General features: G+C 45.7%; 1 protein-coding gene across 10 annotated transcripts in view; it reads right to left on the bottom strand.

Moving 5' to 3' along the window:
* fam110b (family with sequence similarity 110 member B) overlaps nucleotides 1–15501 on the bottom strand; it is an 86808-nt gene that overhangs the window by 18285 nt on the left and 53022 nt on the right. For 6 of the 10 annotated variants that reach the window (XM_039602618.1, XM_039602621.1, XM_039602620.1 and 3 more), the window contains exon 4: nucleotides 9254–9657. In XM_039602618.1, coding sequence (XP_039458552.1) covers nucleotides 9254–9657 — 404 coding nt within the window. Of the gene's footprint in view, nucleotides 1–62; nucleotides 6138–7669; nucleotides 7706–9253; nucleotides 9658–15501 lie in introns of those variants that run through there. The other 4 variants (XM_039602613.1, XM_039602612.1, XM_039602614.1 and 1 more) reach the window with 2 other exon arrangements.

Below are 15501 nucleotides of genomic sequence, written 5' to 3'. Positions count from 1 at the left end.
ACATCACAGCAGTCGTCTGTGCCAGCCCAGGTTCATGTTTGGACTGAAGAGAGCAGCCGCTGTTCAGGTTCCACCATCTTAGTTTAATAGGTCAGCACTTACAAACATGAGCGGCAAGACATGGGAAAAGAAGACATTTATTGAAATAATGGAAAAGAAACTAAACATGAAGACATTTTTGTAATTTTTTTTCTCCCAATGAAGCAAAATGTAAGTTTCCACATCAAAAAACATGATCAACACTGAAACAGTCATGCCCAGCTCAATCAGACAGTTCTGTTTGAGGGCAACAGCAAAACAGCAGAGCTTTGTTCCCGGTCTTTTATAACACTGAAAAAACTGAAACACAACACACTGTCCTTTGAAAATCAAATATATACATTTTTCTTACAATATTTACACTTTGAATGAAAAGTAAAACAATTACCACTCTAGATCCTTCTGTCTAGGAGTCAAAGGAAAAGCACATCATGTCGACAAAAGTGAAAATGGCACACGATGTTGCTGCTGCCATACCATACTGTCAGGGAGAAGCAGCAGGGTTTGCTTGATTCCACAAGGGATGCTGGGAAGACGTGAGGTGAATGAAGGGTCAGGAACGTGCTCAGACTCGGAATAGGGCCAGTCCTCCAGCTGGCTTCACTTCACACCCGCTGTCTTCGGAACATTAAACATCCCGCAACTCATGACAACTGTGTCCACACACTTTGGGATCACTTGGTTGGTGTTTTGTCTAATAACTCTGAGCTAGGGGTGGGGTTGTTGCTATTGTGAATGGGTCTATGCTAACCTAAATCTTTGGAAGCCTGGCCCCTCGGACACTGCATGACTATGGTAACGAGTGTCCTGTTTTACTGTTAATTATCCTTTACACAGGAAGCATCACATTGTGTTCACTAAAACATCAAACTAGTGACTGAGACCAAAAACTTAGTAAAAAAAGGGTTTAGGCTCAGGTGGTAGAGCAAATCAGCTACTGACTGGAAGGTTTGTGGTTCGATCCTTGGCTTCCCCAGTCTGCATGCCAAGTATCTTTGGGCAAGATACTAACCCCAAGTTGCTCTCCGATGCATCCATCGGAGTGTATAGAAGGAAGTGCTTGGGTGAATTTGAGTACTCCAGGAGAGTAGAAAAGCGCTATATAAGAATCAGTCCATTTGTATGTTTCAGAGTTTAACAATGAATTTCATGACTTTTTTTAGTGTTTTCAGAGCACTAGTTTGACATTTTTAGAGGTAATATTTATGTTCAGTATGCTGACAGTATCACTGTTCAGCATCATCTAATTATTCCCTATAACCTCTCTAATGTTAAGTGGGTATCTTCAGTTTCATGTTTTCTACCATTTTCACTTGTGCTGGCAGTGTTTGCTCATTGACTGAAGAATCAAGCATCTAACCAATCGCTGGTTCAGGATCTGACGAGAACCTTTTAAGGCATACTGACACTTGGACTCATGGCACAACTCATTGCGTCTCCTATGAGGTGCAGAGGCTGCTGGGAGAATGATGTTCAGTCCTCAGAGAAAACCACTGCTTTCTTGGTACTTGTTTCCTTGTTTCCTAGCAGCTGAACTGAGTTTTTGTGTTTCACGAGGCAAGTGCTATTTTCAAGAATTTGATGTTTGGAAGGTTTTTGAGATTATTACAGCTATACACTTTGTTCATAAATACTTAGAAGAACAAGCATTATACTTTGACCCTGACCGCTACAGCTCAGCAAAGACACGTTCCTGTGCATCATTTCAGGAAACGGGAACTTGTTCCTGTACCTGAGAGCACTATGTGAACAGCTAACCAGTGATGTACAGGTACATTTAGAAATGTTTCATATGTGAAGAAAATCAGTTACATTCACTTATGACTGCATCTACGCTGCACCTGGAGTTCTGTAAGTATGAAACATTCAAAGCTGTAAAACATCTGGCAGCAGCTGTGTGTCCATTAGGTGAAGCGTTTCTTTTCTGACACTGACAGTAAGCATGAAGGTGCTTTGAGCAAGCACCTTGTTTTTGGTTGCATTTGAAAGTGGACGGCTTTATAAGGAGCTTAACTAACATGCGAGTCATCTTACCCCCACTCCCAACCCAAATTCAATTCAGCGTTGCAGAGCCGACTCCAGCTGTTTCAGACGTTTACGCTTCCACAGCACCAACACCATCTGCAGTGCAATATGAGGGGCAGTGAAGTGAAGCCAGCAGGGTGCTTGGACCTTTGCAGACCTGTAAGTGAGCTAAAAGGAGGTGGTGGTGGGGTAGATGGAACTGCTGGCTGAGGCACTGCATTCACACCCATATGGCTTCAGGCCTTCAGACATGTCAGCGGCTTGCAGACAGATGTGAAGGGTGGTGTGGAACTCAGTAATCGGCCACCGTCATTATTAGGAGCACACAAAGGCAGAGTGAAAGACTTTCCTCCTGTGACGGACTGACTGAGGGTTTGAATACAGGCGAGAGATGGAGAGTCAGCGCAGGGTGGCAGACGCACTGCTGGAGCTGTGTGTGGCTGCAGGGTGCAATCAGCGTGAGCAACACTTCAGTCTGACAGCTTCATACACTGTACTGCACTGCAATACGGTATGCATAATATTGCTTTCAGTGTAGGTTTTTGCACGTGGTGACACATGATGATTTGTACCAACATTGTTTCGACAGGAGAGTCTTGGTGTCCTGCAACTTCACTTACATTCTCATGAAGTTTCCACTGCATAAACGTTTGAACCGTCTGTGGATATGTCTACAGGTCTGATTGTTTCAGCTTCTTCAACACCGGACGTTTGGTTTATTTGGGTGCCACCAAAGAAAAGTCAGTAGTTGTGGTCTGTTTAATAGTCCCACTGACATCGGCAGCATGAAGTCAAGGTGTGGTACTTTAACACTTCTGTTTATGTCACCCTACGTCATGAGAGCAGCCTCACTGAAGAAATCTGTTCATTGCCACAGTTAATTCTGACTTGAGTGGTACAATGGCTGTCTGAATAGGGAAAGGCTCCAACCCTCTGTGACCTTAAGCTGGAGAAGTAGTTGGGAAATTCCCATTAAAACCACGGCTCTTCAATCAAAAGCTTTCAAATTAAAACTAGGGGTCATGGTTTTCTCTAGAATACTGTAGGCTCTTCACTTTACAGTGTAAAGTGCTTTGAGGTGACTGCTGTTGTGATCTGGTGCTAAATAAATACACCTGAATTGAATATGTCATCTACAGATATCCCACCACAGGACACCCAAACTCTCCGCTGAAATGCTCTGTTGGCTGACATGGCAGCTTAATGATACATTTTGTGATAAAGGCCAAAGAGTGTAATGATATGATGGTGTAACCACATAAATATGCTCAGTTTGTGACGTTAGTTTTTGTTTCATGTTCCTTGCTTTCCTTCATGTCTCACTCACCACCCGCTCTGATGTCTATATTTCGAAACTCTAACACCGTCTGTATTTCAGAGTTTTTCAACAATTTGCAGCAACTTCATTGAGGCTCGTGATGAAGTCATCAATCCATCCTTTAACAGTCACTTTACGCAAATATCAAGTGATTTTACCGAGTTTGCTCTGACAGTTCAGTCGTGTTTGCAGCAGCGCCTTTCACAAGGTGTGTTTAACAGCCGCATCAGCACCGCGTGCAGGTTGTTCTCACAGTGGACATTTGGACTTGTTACTGTAGGAAAGCACAGACGATGACTCCGTTCCACCAACTTATGAACAATGCCAACTCAAGTTATGGCAACAAGTGCTACTTAATAAGGATTTTCACTTTTTATTTAAAATTCATGTGCTGTTTTGTTTGTCTAGGATTGCCAACTGCCCTGTTTTAGCTGTATAACGAGCAAACATTGGTTTGTCCCTTAGTCCACCTTAAATGTAAAGCGCCTTAAGGCGACTTTTGTTGTGATTTGGCGCTATATAAATAAAATTGAATTGAATTGTCCCATTTATTGACCATTACCTGCAATGCCACATACAGTGCATATGTGCACCACACCCAGCTGGTTGTGTATTGTGCTTCTGGCATGCCAGAGTGTCCCGTATTTGTTAGCTAAAAAGTTGGCAACCCTATTACTGTGAGTGAATGATGCTACTGATGTTTTTGATAAGGCAAAAAGCAGGAAACTGGGGAGCTGATCACCTCAAACAATCAGAAAAGTACTGTGAGGAAGAACTTAGCATTTTAAACCATTGATATAGAATCCATTTGTTTAGCACTTCTGTGAGGTGCTAGACAAACCACAACGAGCGTGATGTCATTCACCAATGGTTTAGCAATAAGCTACATGCGCTGCATTGAGTGCAAATTTAGGCAGATTGTGTGAAAGATAGCTGCCTCCGTCCAAGAAAAGTGCTGATTTAATGCTAAATTCACAAATCCACTTAGTAGGGTTTTTGTTGTTTAAGCTTTCAGTTTATCACATGTATACATTTACTATGCAAACTTGGTCACAGGGTCAGAGGTTAGAGTTTTGTTTTTTTTGTTTCTTAGTGTCCCAAAGGGAGAACATATCCAAAGTATCTGTAATGAGTGATAAATGTAAGCAAGACTGAGGCCTGTATAAAATATTTCTGTGCTAGCTAAAGACAGTTAACCTGTAGCTTTATTATTCTAACAGACAGCATTTGGGAGGTAAGATGATGTTCAACCACTTACAACTGGCCGACTATTTCCTACTGAGGAAGTGACCATGAAAGAGCCCAAAAGTGTACTGAGGAACATTTTAAAGACGTGGGCGATGAGTGCAGGTGTCAAAGGCGACACTTTAACAGAGCGTCAGTCGTACTGATGTCTGACAAGTCCAAATGTCCTCTGTGAGAAACTTCTTGAATCCTTTCTACTGAGATAGCCACATTATGGATCCTTGGACAAATGCAGTGCATTTCACTTTTGTTCCTGTTGCTTACACAACAGTTCCTACAGTGTCAACAGAGAAGCAATTAACTGCCACTCTAGAGTAAGCGCTGAATTTGCTTTTCCTCTTTCTGTTCTTGGTGTTTTTCTTGTTCTTTGGAGGACTGCAGTCTTTGTCTTTTCTGTAATCTTCAGACACTATTTTGTCTCTTTCCTTACCTTGTTTGGGTTACACCTGTGCAGTCCTCCCTCTTTAATTCAGCTACACACATTTGAAAAAGTTTTCGTTCAGCAATAAGACAACAGCCTCTTTATCTGTGAGAAATGCCGCTCCGATGATTCCTTCAGAGATTAGCACAGTTTGTCTTTAGCCTAAAGAACCTTCACTTCTAAACATGGGACACTTTGTGTGACTCTCTTGCCTGCTTAATGCTATATAGCCATTTAATGACCCTTGCATTTCGCTCCACAGCCGAAATGCCATATGGCACACGCTCCCCAGCCTCCTCCTCTTCGTCCTCACCCTCATCCCCATCTGACAGACCATCATTGGAAGATCGCCGAGAATGGTCGCAGTCAGAGGAAATCATAGAAGCTGATCGGAAATTCAAACTGACGATATCCGAGTTAGCCCGTGCAAAGTTCTCCGGACCAACCGCCTCCAGCTCCTCAGGGTCAAGTCCGCAGTAGTTAAAAAAGCGTTCCACGTCAGCTCCAGCCCGGGCGTAACGGTCTGACAGGTCTGATTTAGATCTGTGCAGCGAGGAGCGACGTGCCACTGACGAACCAGGCTCTAGCTCGAGGTTAGGATCAGCTAACACTTTTGAAGGATCTCCAAGATCACAAGGTAGCGACTGAGGGGTGGTGTTGTCACAAGGTGAGGGGGATGGGGCTGGACGAGGGGGAGGCAGTGACAAAGAAAGTGCAGGAGGAGGGAGGGAAGCAGGTTTAGGTTTTGGAGGGAGGGGCGGAGCTGAGGAGCTACTGGATCGTGCAGTACGGAGCGGCTTGCCGTTGCACAGCCGCAGGAGGTCGGAAGATGAGTGGGAAGTAAGCAGAGGTGGCAGCGGGGAACGAGAACGATCCATAACACCTCCTTCGCTGCTTCTCTCATCTTGGACTCGTCTGCTGAGATTCAGGTTTCCTCCCTGTTGCGGACTGCGACGCCCTCCGCTGTTGATCGGGGGAACCTTCAGTGAATGGGAGAAGGATCGGAGGGAGTGTGAGGTGCTGGGACTGGGAGTCGAGTCGGGCGGTTGTTCGTTAAGAGTCATGGTAGACCGATAGGTTAACGGCATCCTAGGAGAGGAAAACAGAAAGCTAAAATCCAAGGAGTCCAGCACAAACTAAATAAAGCCACAGACACAAGTATTTGGATGGTAGCTTAGCTTTTGAAAATTTGCCTTTATAAACCACCACCATCAGCAGCCAAGTTAATGAACACTAGCCAACTGAGCGGTTGCTGCTAAGCACAGAGCTACATTTACTTTTGATGTGCACCAGAGCAAACCCTACTTTTGGTGTTGGAACCTCCTGGTACTAAAGAGACGCTGTGACCGCACAGCTGAATGTTATCACCGTCGACAGCTCTTACAGTATTTGGCTACGTTAAATAGGTACCATCTGTGGGCAGCCGAGTCAGTCTGGGCTGATGTCACCATGTGGATCAGTACTGACAGTGGAGTATGGATCTATATTTACTTCAAAAGAGTAAGAAAAAACATTATCTAAATTTCTGTCACATAATTTCAAAGTGTCTGCCTTGTGCATGCTACTGCAGTTTAGCACACGCACGCATGAATGTGCTCGTAGCCAAATCCTGCTCGCCCAAATTAACAGACTTTTCACTGTTTGGAGGCCAAAGAAAGAGACGCCCTGATGTGATAATGTAACGTTTGCGTTAATGTATTAAACAGAGTTACATCATGGCAGCAACATGAGCACCATTTTAAACCGGATTTGTTTACAATTTGGAAAATAAAGTAATTATCAACAACTATTGTTTACTGTGTAGCAGTAGAAATACTGACGACTGTCACTGGATTACTTAAATACTGAAGAAACACTTCAAACCAGAAGATTCTAAAGCAAGTGGTGAAACCATTATTCTGGTGTACAATATAACATACCTTTAAAAAAAAAAAAAAGAAACAATCGTAATATCAAGGAGCAAGAAAAAGGAAAAATCTTTTTTGTAGTCAGTTGAGTAAACTTCCTTTTTCAGCAGCAGTCCTGTGAAAACTAAACTGAACCACCTTGAGCAGCCATAACTGTAGTAGTCGTTTTCTTTATGGTTTTATCGGTCTCTCACATTGCTGTCTCCCTCTTCTTTACAAGTCATTGAGGTTTTTGGATATTTGTTTGTGCTCAGCTAGCTTAAGGTCTGTCCACAGCTTTTCAGTCAGGTTGAGGACTTTGGCTGAAAAGGAAAAGAATCAAGCATCTGCATTGGCCCAGTCATTCTGCCGGAGAGTTGGTTCTGTGATTGGGATAACTGGGCCTTATCACTAATATCTCCCAAGAAATATTAGGATTCTTGAAACGTGCCCAGCAAACTATTTTGTTCTTACAACTAAACTAAACCAACGGGCAAAGTGGAGAAAGAGGTAATGATGCTGTAAGACAGAAGCCTGCACCGCCGAGGGAAAAAAGAAGGACAAAGTTTGACTGAACCTGAAACGATCAGAGGAGGAAGCCAGAAAGTTGTAGTGATGACTGCAGTGACGAGACAGGAAAAAAAAAAGTAATTCACCAAGAAAGCAGCAAAGCTCGAGCTAATAAAAACAGAGACCAGGTATCATTTCTATCAGAACAAGACAAAAAAAACTCACAAAATTGAGATTCTCCAGCATCTCTGGGAAATGAAACTGTAAGACATTCAGCAACAACAGAAATCATTTCATTAATTAAAATGATTCTTCTTATTATCATCAGTAATGGCAAAAGCAGTTTTCAGTTTCAAGGCTTGTCTATCAGTTTCCTATGACAGCCAGGTCTAAATCGCACTTCATCGTCTTCATCTGTGGGGTTCAGTGAGTGTGAGGCACTCAAATCATCCCCCCACTGCCATGCTGACAGTTGGTATGAGAGGTACTGTTTGGTTTTCTCTTAAATCAAAGTAGAGATGCTGCTGTACATCTCCACTTTGGTCTCATCTGTTCACAGGACATTGAACCCAATTTGTGAATCGCAAGTACTCAAAAATCTGTACGTAAATCGTGTATACAAACGTTACACGTACAAATGTTGGTTATTTATCAATATTTTTCTAGCCTACTTTGTTTGTGCTTCATGAACACATTTTTAAAGTGCATACAAACAAGTTATGATGGCCCGGCTGTCTTTTGGTCATTATTTATAGGTCTTGAATACACCAGAAGCCACATCTGTCTTCACTGCAGCGAGCCTCTCATCTCAGGCTGACAATTCACTTCCTGCTTGTCACCCACCTGCTTTCTTATTTTGCTTGTCATCTTTTTGTCTTTTTACATATCAACATTGACCTCCAGACTTGTTTTTTTAACTTAGCCACAGTGAGCATCTTAGCAGAAATTATTTTCAGAAGCTTTTCCGAGCTGGAGCGTTGATTTTTCATTATTAATATTATTTAAAACTGTCCTCACAACAGTGGAAACACTTTGGAAAGCTTTGCCTTTTCAGGCTTCCTCTTTGGCCACAACTCTTTTACTTCTTTCAGTCAGAAAGAAGTAGAGCATGTCATCTACCAATCAGAAGGATGGTAGATCTATCCCTATCAGCACTTTCTCTGCTTCACCTGGAGGTAAACACTACACGCCTTTGGAACTTCAGGTTGGGGGTTCGACTCCCGACCAGGGCGTCTGTATCCAGTAAGGGTCCCTAGGCTAGACCCCCCCATGCTATACAAGCCTACCTTGGACAGATAACCGAAGCCATACCGGCTCGGACATGGCCTGGATTAATGAGGTCCCCCATCATATTATTAAATGAGGCTGTCTTGTTCAGGTTTCTTTAGCTGTACCGACATGAACTGTAACATTTAACCTGCTAACTGAGGCTTGCAGAGTCTGACGTGTAGCTCGTGGGCTTTTTGCAGTTTCTCTGAAGGCTGCATGGTCTGACCTGGGGGGAATTTGCTGGAACGTGCACTCCTGGGAAGACTGTGACATTGTGTTAACACACATGACTGCTCCAGACTAGCAAACTGCCAAAACCTCTGATTTTACAGCTGTGGTCACAGTTAATCAAATGCTTTTGATTAACTGGACAGCAGTGAGGTTGTATATAGCTTTTCACAGGACTGTACCAGATATAACATACATTACCAAGTTATGCTCAAAGTAACACATTTAGAGAAACCTTTTTGAATGGAGATATTTGAGTACCACATAATTATTGATTACATATGTACACAAGATAAAAGTATATTATTTTACCCCGATGGTGTCCAACTCCTGGGCATTCCACCTGTTGACCTCATCTGCACAGCACTCTTAGCTCCACCTCCAGATCCTGCTGCTGAAGAAGACGATGAGTTTAGCAGATTTTTTAGGATCTCTAGGTTTAAATTCTCCCGTTTGATGCTGCCACAGCTTGTTGCACAAGTGTCTGACTTGGCATTGTTATTGGATGCTTTGAAAGGTAACCCGCCTCCACTGCCTCCTCCACCGATGCCAGAGCCTCTCTTGGATAGCAGGGGATGGCCAGCAGGAGGTTTAACAAGCACAGGTGGTTTGATTGGCTCCTGCTTGGCATTGATGACTTCCTGGCTCTTGACATACTTGGCCTTATCAGCTTCTAGTCTTTCAACAGCACTGAGGCGCTTAGGGTTTGGTTCCACCTGAGACACATGTTAAAAAAGAGAGATGGCATTGAATAAATCCCTTACCTTATTCTATATACGTGCAGCAGGGATAGGAATCGAGTTGTTTTGGGTTATTTCTGTGTGTTTTCTAAAAATCTGTTATTGTGTTCTTCTCACTCCTTGTCTGAGACAAGTGATAGGAGACAAACATGATACAACCCCGTTCATTTGCCTATGCAGCTGCAGATCATCTCAGAATAGATTCATGAGTTCATAAAGTCAGGAAGTGTTACATTGCCTAATGTTGGGATACAAACGAGTGAGCATTGGAAATGTATCCATTCATGTTTTTTCCCATTTGCATCACATAAAGTTTTGACACTATAGAAACAGACACTAAATTTTACCAAAGACAAGCATGTCTCACCTATGCAGCACTGTATGTAAAGAATCAGCAAATGTTATAAAAAAATGCTTTAACATTTAGCAACTTTGCCTCAGAAAAAGTTCTAAAAAGCGTTTTTTCCCAGCACGTTATATTTGTAATATGCATGCACAGCTTTGCATCTTTACAGATTCTCTGGCTCGCCTCTGCATTTTAAAGGAAGAGTGCAGAGGTGATGAACATTACAGGAACAAGAAAAACAACATGTACAGCACACATCTCCAACTCTGCTGTGCGTATGGAACTGAAACAAGATAATGGCTCTTTGGTGGTCGGGGCAGGTCAACTGTCATCTTTGCCATTATACAATTCTATTCTATGCTAATTTATATTTAGGACTTTCTGAATTTCTCACCTAAATCTAACCCCCGAATTTGCAACAAGCTCCCACACTTTAAACATTTACAGCTAAGTGCATATCTACAAGGCTTCTAAAGTCATGTAAAAGTTGTTGCAATTGTGTGGCATGGTTCACAACAACAATCCCTGAGCAGAGCACACCCGATAGCCACAAACACAGCCTCACGGGTTCACAAGGCAGTGTATTCCCAGTTTCAGCCCCAAGCCTGGATAATATCCAATTATCTGTCTGTTAAGTCATCATTAAGTTAGCAGCCCACAGCCATGACTACAACAACACCACAGGCATATATCTAATTATGTCTAATGTTGCTTCTCTTAAAATTCTTGATTAAAGTCTACGAGCAACTTGACTGCAACAGTGACAGCCTACATGATCAGCAACAGACGATGGAGCCCTGTCAGCAGGAGCACAGCAATACTTCATACAACTCTAACTGTGACATGGATTAAGATCAGTGTTAGTTCCAAATGGATGGACAACTTTTTCTGACAATGGTACAGTGGGTGTTACTACAACAGGATATTAATTGCATTGTAAAGAGCTAGCTCATTCTTTATAAGACAAGTTTCACTGTACAATATAGTCACAAATGTGAGAGGCATTTTGATTAGTGGTTATTAACACACAGTATTATACGACTCACAAATGACCGATTATTATGGAATTACTTTGGTTATACCAATGCGCTCGACCCTGGAATTTCGTGGGCAAAAGGCTTAAAGTTATGACCTTTGACGCTTCAGTTCAATCTTAAGGTTATGTATATAACCCCGGTTCTCTGAGTAGCATGAGTGAGTGTCTCACTATGGGAACGCCTCCTGCGTGACCTCATCAGAAGCTCAAATACCATTACGCCAGCCCTTACAGGCTGGTTAAGTGACGCCCATGTCAGGAGGGGCTAGCACCTCCCTATATAATAGGCTGACATAGCGTCAGATGTCATCAAAACAAGCCCACCTCTTCCTCGCTTCCATAGCAAGGAGGGCGGTCTGGTGAGACACTCACTCATGCTACTCAGAGAACCGGGGTTATATACATAACCTTAAGTTCTCTTTCATAGCATTCGTTTCGTGTCTCACTATGGAAGAAATACTGACTCCCGGATTGCCAGACATGCCTGTTAAGAAGACAACTGTCCCCAACAGCACTTCACAGGGGAGAAGCTCCCACCTGGGAAGAACCTGCACTGAGGACTGAATGCGCTAGGTTAGGTGCTGTTACATCTAACCTGTAAAACCTAGCAAATGTGTGAGGTGAGGCCCAGCATGCAGCTGCACACCTCCTGAATAGAAACTCCCTAAAAGAGCCCATGAGGTTGCCAGACCTCTAGTGGAATCTTGCCGCAAAGCCAGCAGGAGGCTGAAGGCCCCTGCTAGTATAGGCCAGGGCAATTGCTCCTACTATCCAATGGGAAAGGCGCTGTTTAGACACAGGCTTTCCCATGTGTGGTTTAGCCCAGGACACGAACAGCTGGTCACTTTGTCTGACACTCTGGGTTCTGTCCATATAAATGCGCAGAGCACGGCCTGGACACAAGGTATGCAGTCGCTGTTGCTCCTCTGAGGAGAAAGGCGGTGGGTAAAAGGCCGGCAGTTCTATAGGGGAACATGTGCCAACAACCTTTGGGATAAAGGCAGGGTTGAGCCGCATACTGACACTCGCATTATCCGAGGAGAACTGAATGCATGACTGATGCACTGAGAGAGCGTGGATCTCTCCTACACGCTTAGCTGACGCTAAAGCAATTAATAGAGCTGTCTTCAAGGACAGAAATTTTAACTCAACCTGTTCCAGGGGTTCAAATGGGCAACAGGAGAGCGCAGCTAATACTGTGGGAAGGTCCCACGATGGAGCCAGTGGCCTAGATGTAGGCAATTTACGCCGTGCACCCTTCATGAAACGGCATATTAAGGGATGCTGACCAACAGTCTTTCCCTCAAAACCAATATGGCAGGCTGAAATTGCTGCCAAATACACCTTGATGGTGGAGAAGGCTTTACCTTCATCAATCAGGGCCTGAAGAAATGACAAAATCACAGCCACAGAGCACTGAAAAGGGATGGCCTGTGATTCTAAGCACCAGCTTTCAAACACACGCCACTTGTGCTCATATAGCGCGTCTAGTAGATGATGCTCTAGAACTCTGAATAGTGTCGATAACACTATGAGGGAGCCCCACTGTGTTCAGGTTAAACCACTCACGGGCCAAGCCCGTAGAGCTAGCCTCTCTGGGTAGGGGTGGAATATTTCCCCCCGTGCCTGAGACAGGAGGTCTCTGCGTAGTGGTAATGGCCAAGGTGGGCCGCACAGCAGCTGAAAAATCTCCGCCAGCCAGTGCTTCCCTGGCCAGCGCGGGGCTATCAGGATCATATAGTGACCTCTCTTTCTCACTCTGGCCAAAGTTGGAGAAACGAGGGCCACTGGGGGAAAAGCATAGAGGAGGGTTCTCGTGAGCTCGTGGCCACTCGTGAGCTAGAGAATCCACCCCGAGTGGAGCTCTCTGATCGTGCAGCGAGTAAAACAGGGGACACTGAGCATTCTCCCTGGATGCATAAATGTCCACGGTCGCCTGACCGAATCGCAGCCAGATCTGCTTCACCACCTCTGGGTGAAGCTTCCAGTCTCCGTACAGTGGGTTGCCCCTGGAGAGAAGATCTGCTCCAAAGTTCAAGATTCCCGGCACGTGAGTTGCTCTCAGTGACAGCAGGTGAACACTGCTCCAGACTATCAGTCTGTGTGCCAGTGTGTGTAACTTGGGGGACCCCAGACCCCCCTGTCTGTTGATGTAGGCCACAACAGTGGAATTGTCCGACCTCACTAAAACATGATGACCTCTCAGCCAAGGGAGAAAATGTTTTAGCGACAGGTGAACTGCCAGCAGTTCCAGACAGTTTATGTGGGTGGAGCGCATGTGAGGGTCCCATTCCCCATTCACTGTTCTGCCTTCGTGGGTGGCCCCCCAGCCCGAAAGAGAGGCATCTGTGGAGACCACCTTCCTGGCTGAAACTGCCCCCATGGCAACGCCCTGAGACAAGAAACCTGGCTTCTTCCACTCGCGGAGAGCGAGTGAACAGTCTGCAGAGACTCTCATGTGACGGTGGCCGTCTCGGTGAGGGTCTAGTCCCCGCGAGCCCACCCAGCGCTAAAAGCCTCTCATGTGCAGGCGTCCCAGTGTTATCGCCGCTAGAGAAGAAGCCATCAGACCTAGCAGCCTCTGGCACTGTTTGAGGGTCACTGTGTTGCCTCTGTGAAACAGTGCTAGGGATGACCATATGGTCGCTGTTCTCTCTGGGGACAGAAAAGCTCTCACCCGGAGGGAGTCTAGGCTGAGCTCTATGAAAGTAATGCACTGAGTTGGCTTCAATGTGCTCTTTTCCATGTTTATCTGGAAACCCAAACTCTCTAGGTGGTGTATGAGAGCATTTGTGTGACAAGCCGCTTCCTGGCGGGTTGGGGCTGCCACCAGCCAGTCGTCGATGTATGTGGCCACCCGAATGCCCTTTTCTCTGAGCGGGGCCACTGCTGCCTCGGTGCATTTTACAAACACCCTTGGGCTCAGTGAGAGACCAAAAGGCAGGACTACAAACTCGTATGCTATCCCCTGGAAAGCAAATCTTAGATACTTTCGGTGTGGGGATATATGGGGATGTGGAAATAAGCATCCTCAGGTCGATTGATGTGAACCAGTCGCCCGCTTGTACAAACCGTAGCAGCGAGGCGTGCGTCAACATCCTGAACTTGTATGTCTAAATGCCGGTTCAGGGCACGGAGATCCAGAATGTCTCTCATCCCCCTCCCCCCTTTCTTTGGCACAAGGAAATACCTTGAATAAAATCCGCTGTGCATTTCCTCGGGAGGGACAACTCTTATAGCTCCTTTGTCTCTCAAGGTGGAAATTTCCACCAGGAGAAAGCCGGCAGACTCGCCCAGAGCACAAGAGTAAATGATTTCTTTGAAATGTGGTGGAGCGACATTGAATTGCAGCCTGTAGCCCGTTTCCAATGTCCTCAGCACCCATGCTGACTGAGTGCAGGTAGCCCAGCTCTTTATGTGGAGAGACAGAGGGCTCACTGGCCACTCCACCGAAGATAGCGTTTTGGCACCCCCTTGTGGTTGTAGCGCGAAACATACGCCATTTCGGTGTCCCGTCACCTCTGTCGCAGGCGAGGGAGGTGACGGGCTCATCTGCATTATCACAACCGTGGAAACGCGAGTCTCCACGGGCTGCGTTATGGCAGACGTTGCTCTGTTTTTCAGCATGTTTGATTTTTTTTTCATGTGTTTTACAACACTCAACAGCGCCCTCGGCAAACTGCCTGGATGCGTGTGTCGGGGCTTTCTTAATACAGAATGCATGAGAGAAGTGCTTGTGAAACAACACTGTGAACTTTGGCTCTCTTTCCCTCTGGCGGGTCCAGTAACAGGAACACCGGCCCGAGTTATGCACTCTGTGTGGAGCATGTCCCGTTGAACTTGCTCTGGAACGGAGCTGGTTGGCGGCAGAGCGGTCCATGAAGGGGGGAAACTGGGTTCGCTCTTGCCTAGAGGAGAGGCTGTCAGGCCGGCTGCTTCTTCCTCCTCACGGTCACGGCAGCGGGGGGAGGAGGAGGGGCCGCTCGAGGTCTGGCCTGGGGAGACTGTTTCCGAGTCCAAGGATTCTTAGGAGCCCCAGCAGCCTGGGGGGCTGCCTGCGTCTTAGGCACTTTGGGGATCCTGAAAGCGGGGACCGGGTGAGACGCTGCCTGCGCGAATGACTGGCGCGGTGCCGCTGGGGTGGCGTGCTGGGCCCTCCTCGGCAGGCAGAGTTTCAGAGCCTCATCATCTCTCTTTTTTTCCTCACATCTCCTCTGCATGGATGTAACAGCCGCACCGAAGAGACCTTGAGGGACGACAGGGGTGTCGAGGAGTTCCTCTTTTTCCTTCGTCGTCAGGTTGGTGAGCCCGAGCCAGCGTGCTCGCTCCTGAAGAACCATGAGGCCCATGGCTCTCCCAGTAGCCTGTACGGCTACCTTGTGGAGGCGGAGGACGTGGTCAGTTATAACGCAGATTTCTTCCCATACTGTGGTATCTG

Source organism: Oreochromis aureus, linkage group 18 (genome assembly GCF_013358895.1).
Source record: "Oreochromis aureus strain Israel breed Guangdong linkage group 18, ZZ_aureus, whole genome shotgun sequence".
Taxonomy (NCBI): Eukaryota; Metazoa; Chordata; class Actinopteri; order Cichliformes; family Cichlidae; genus Oreochromis; species Oreochromis aureus.
This window is presented reverse-complemented; position numbering and strand designations above follow the sequence as displayed.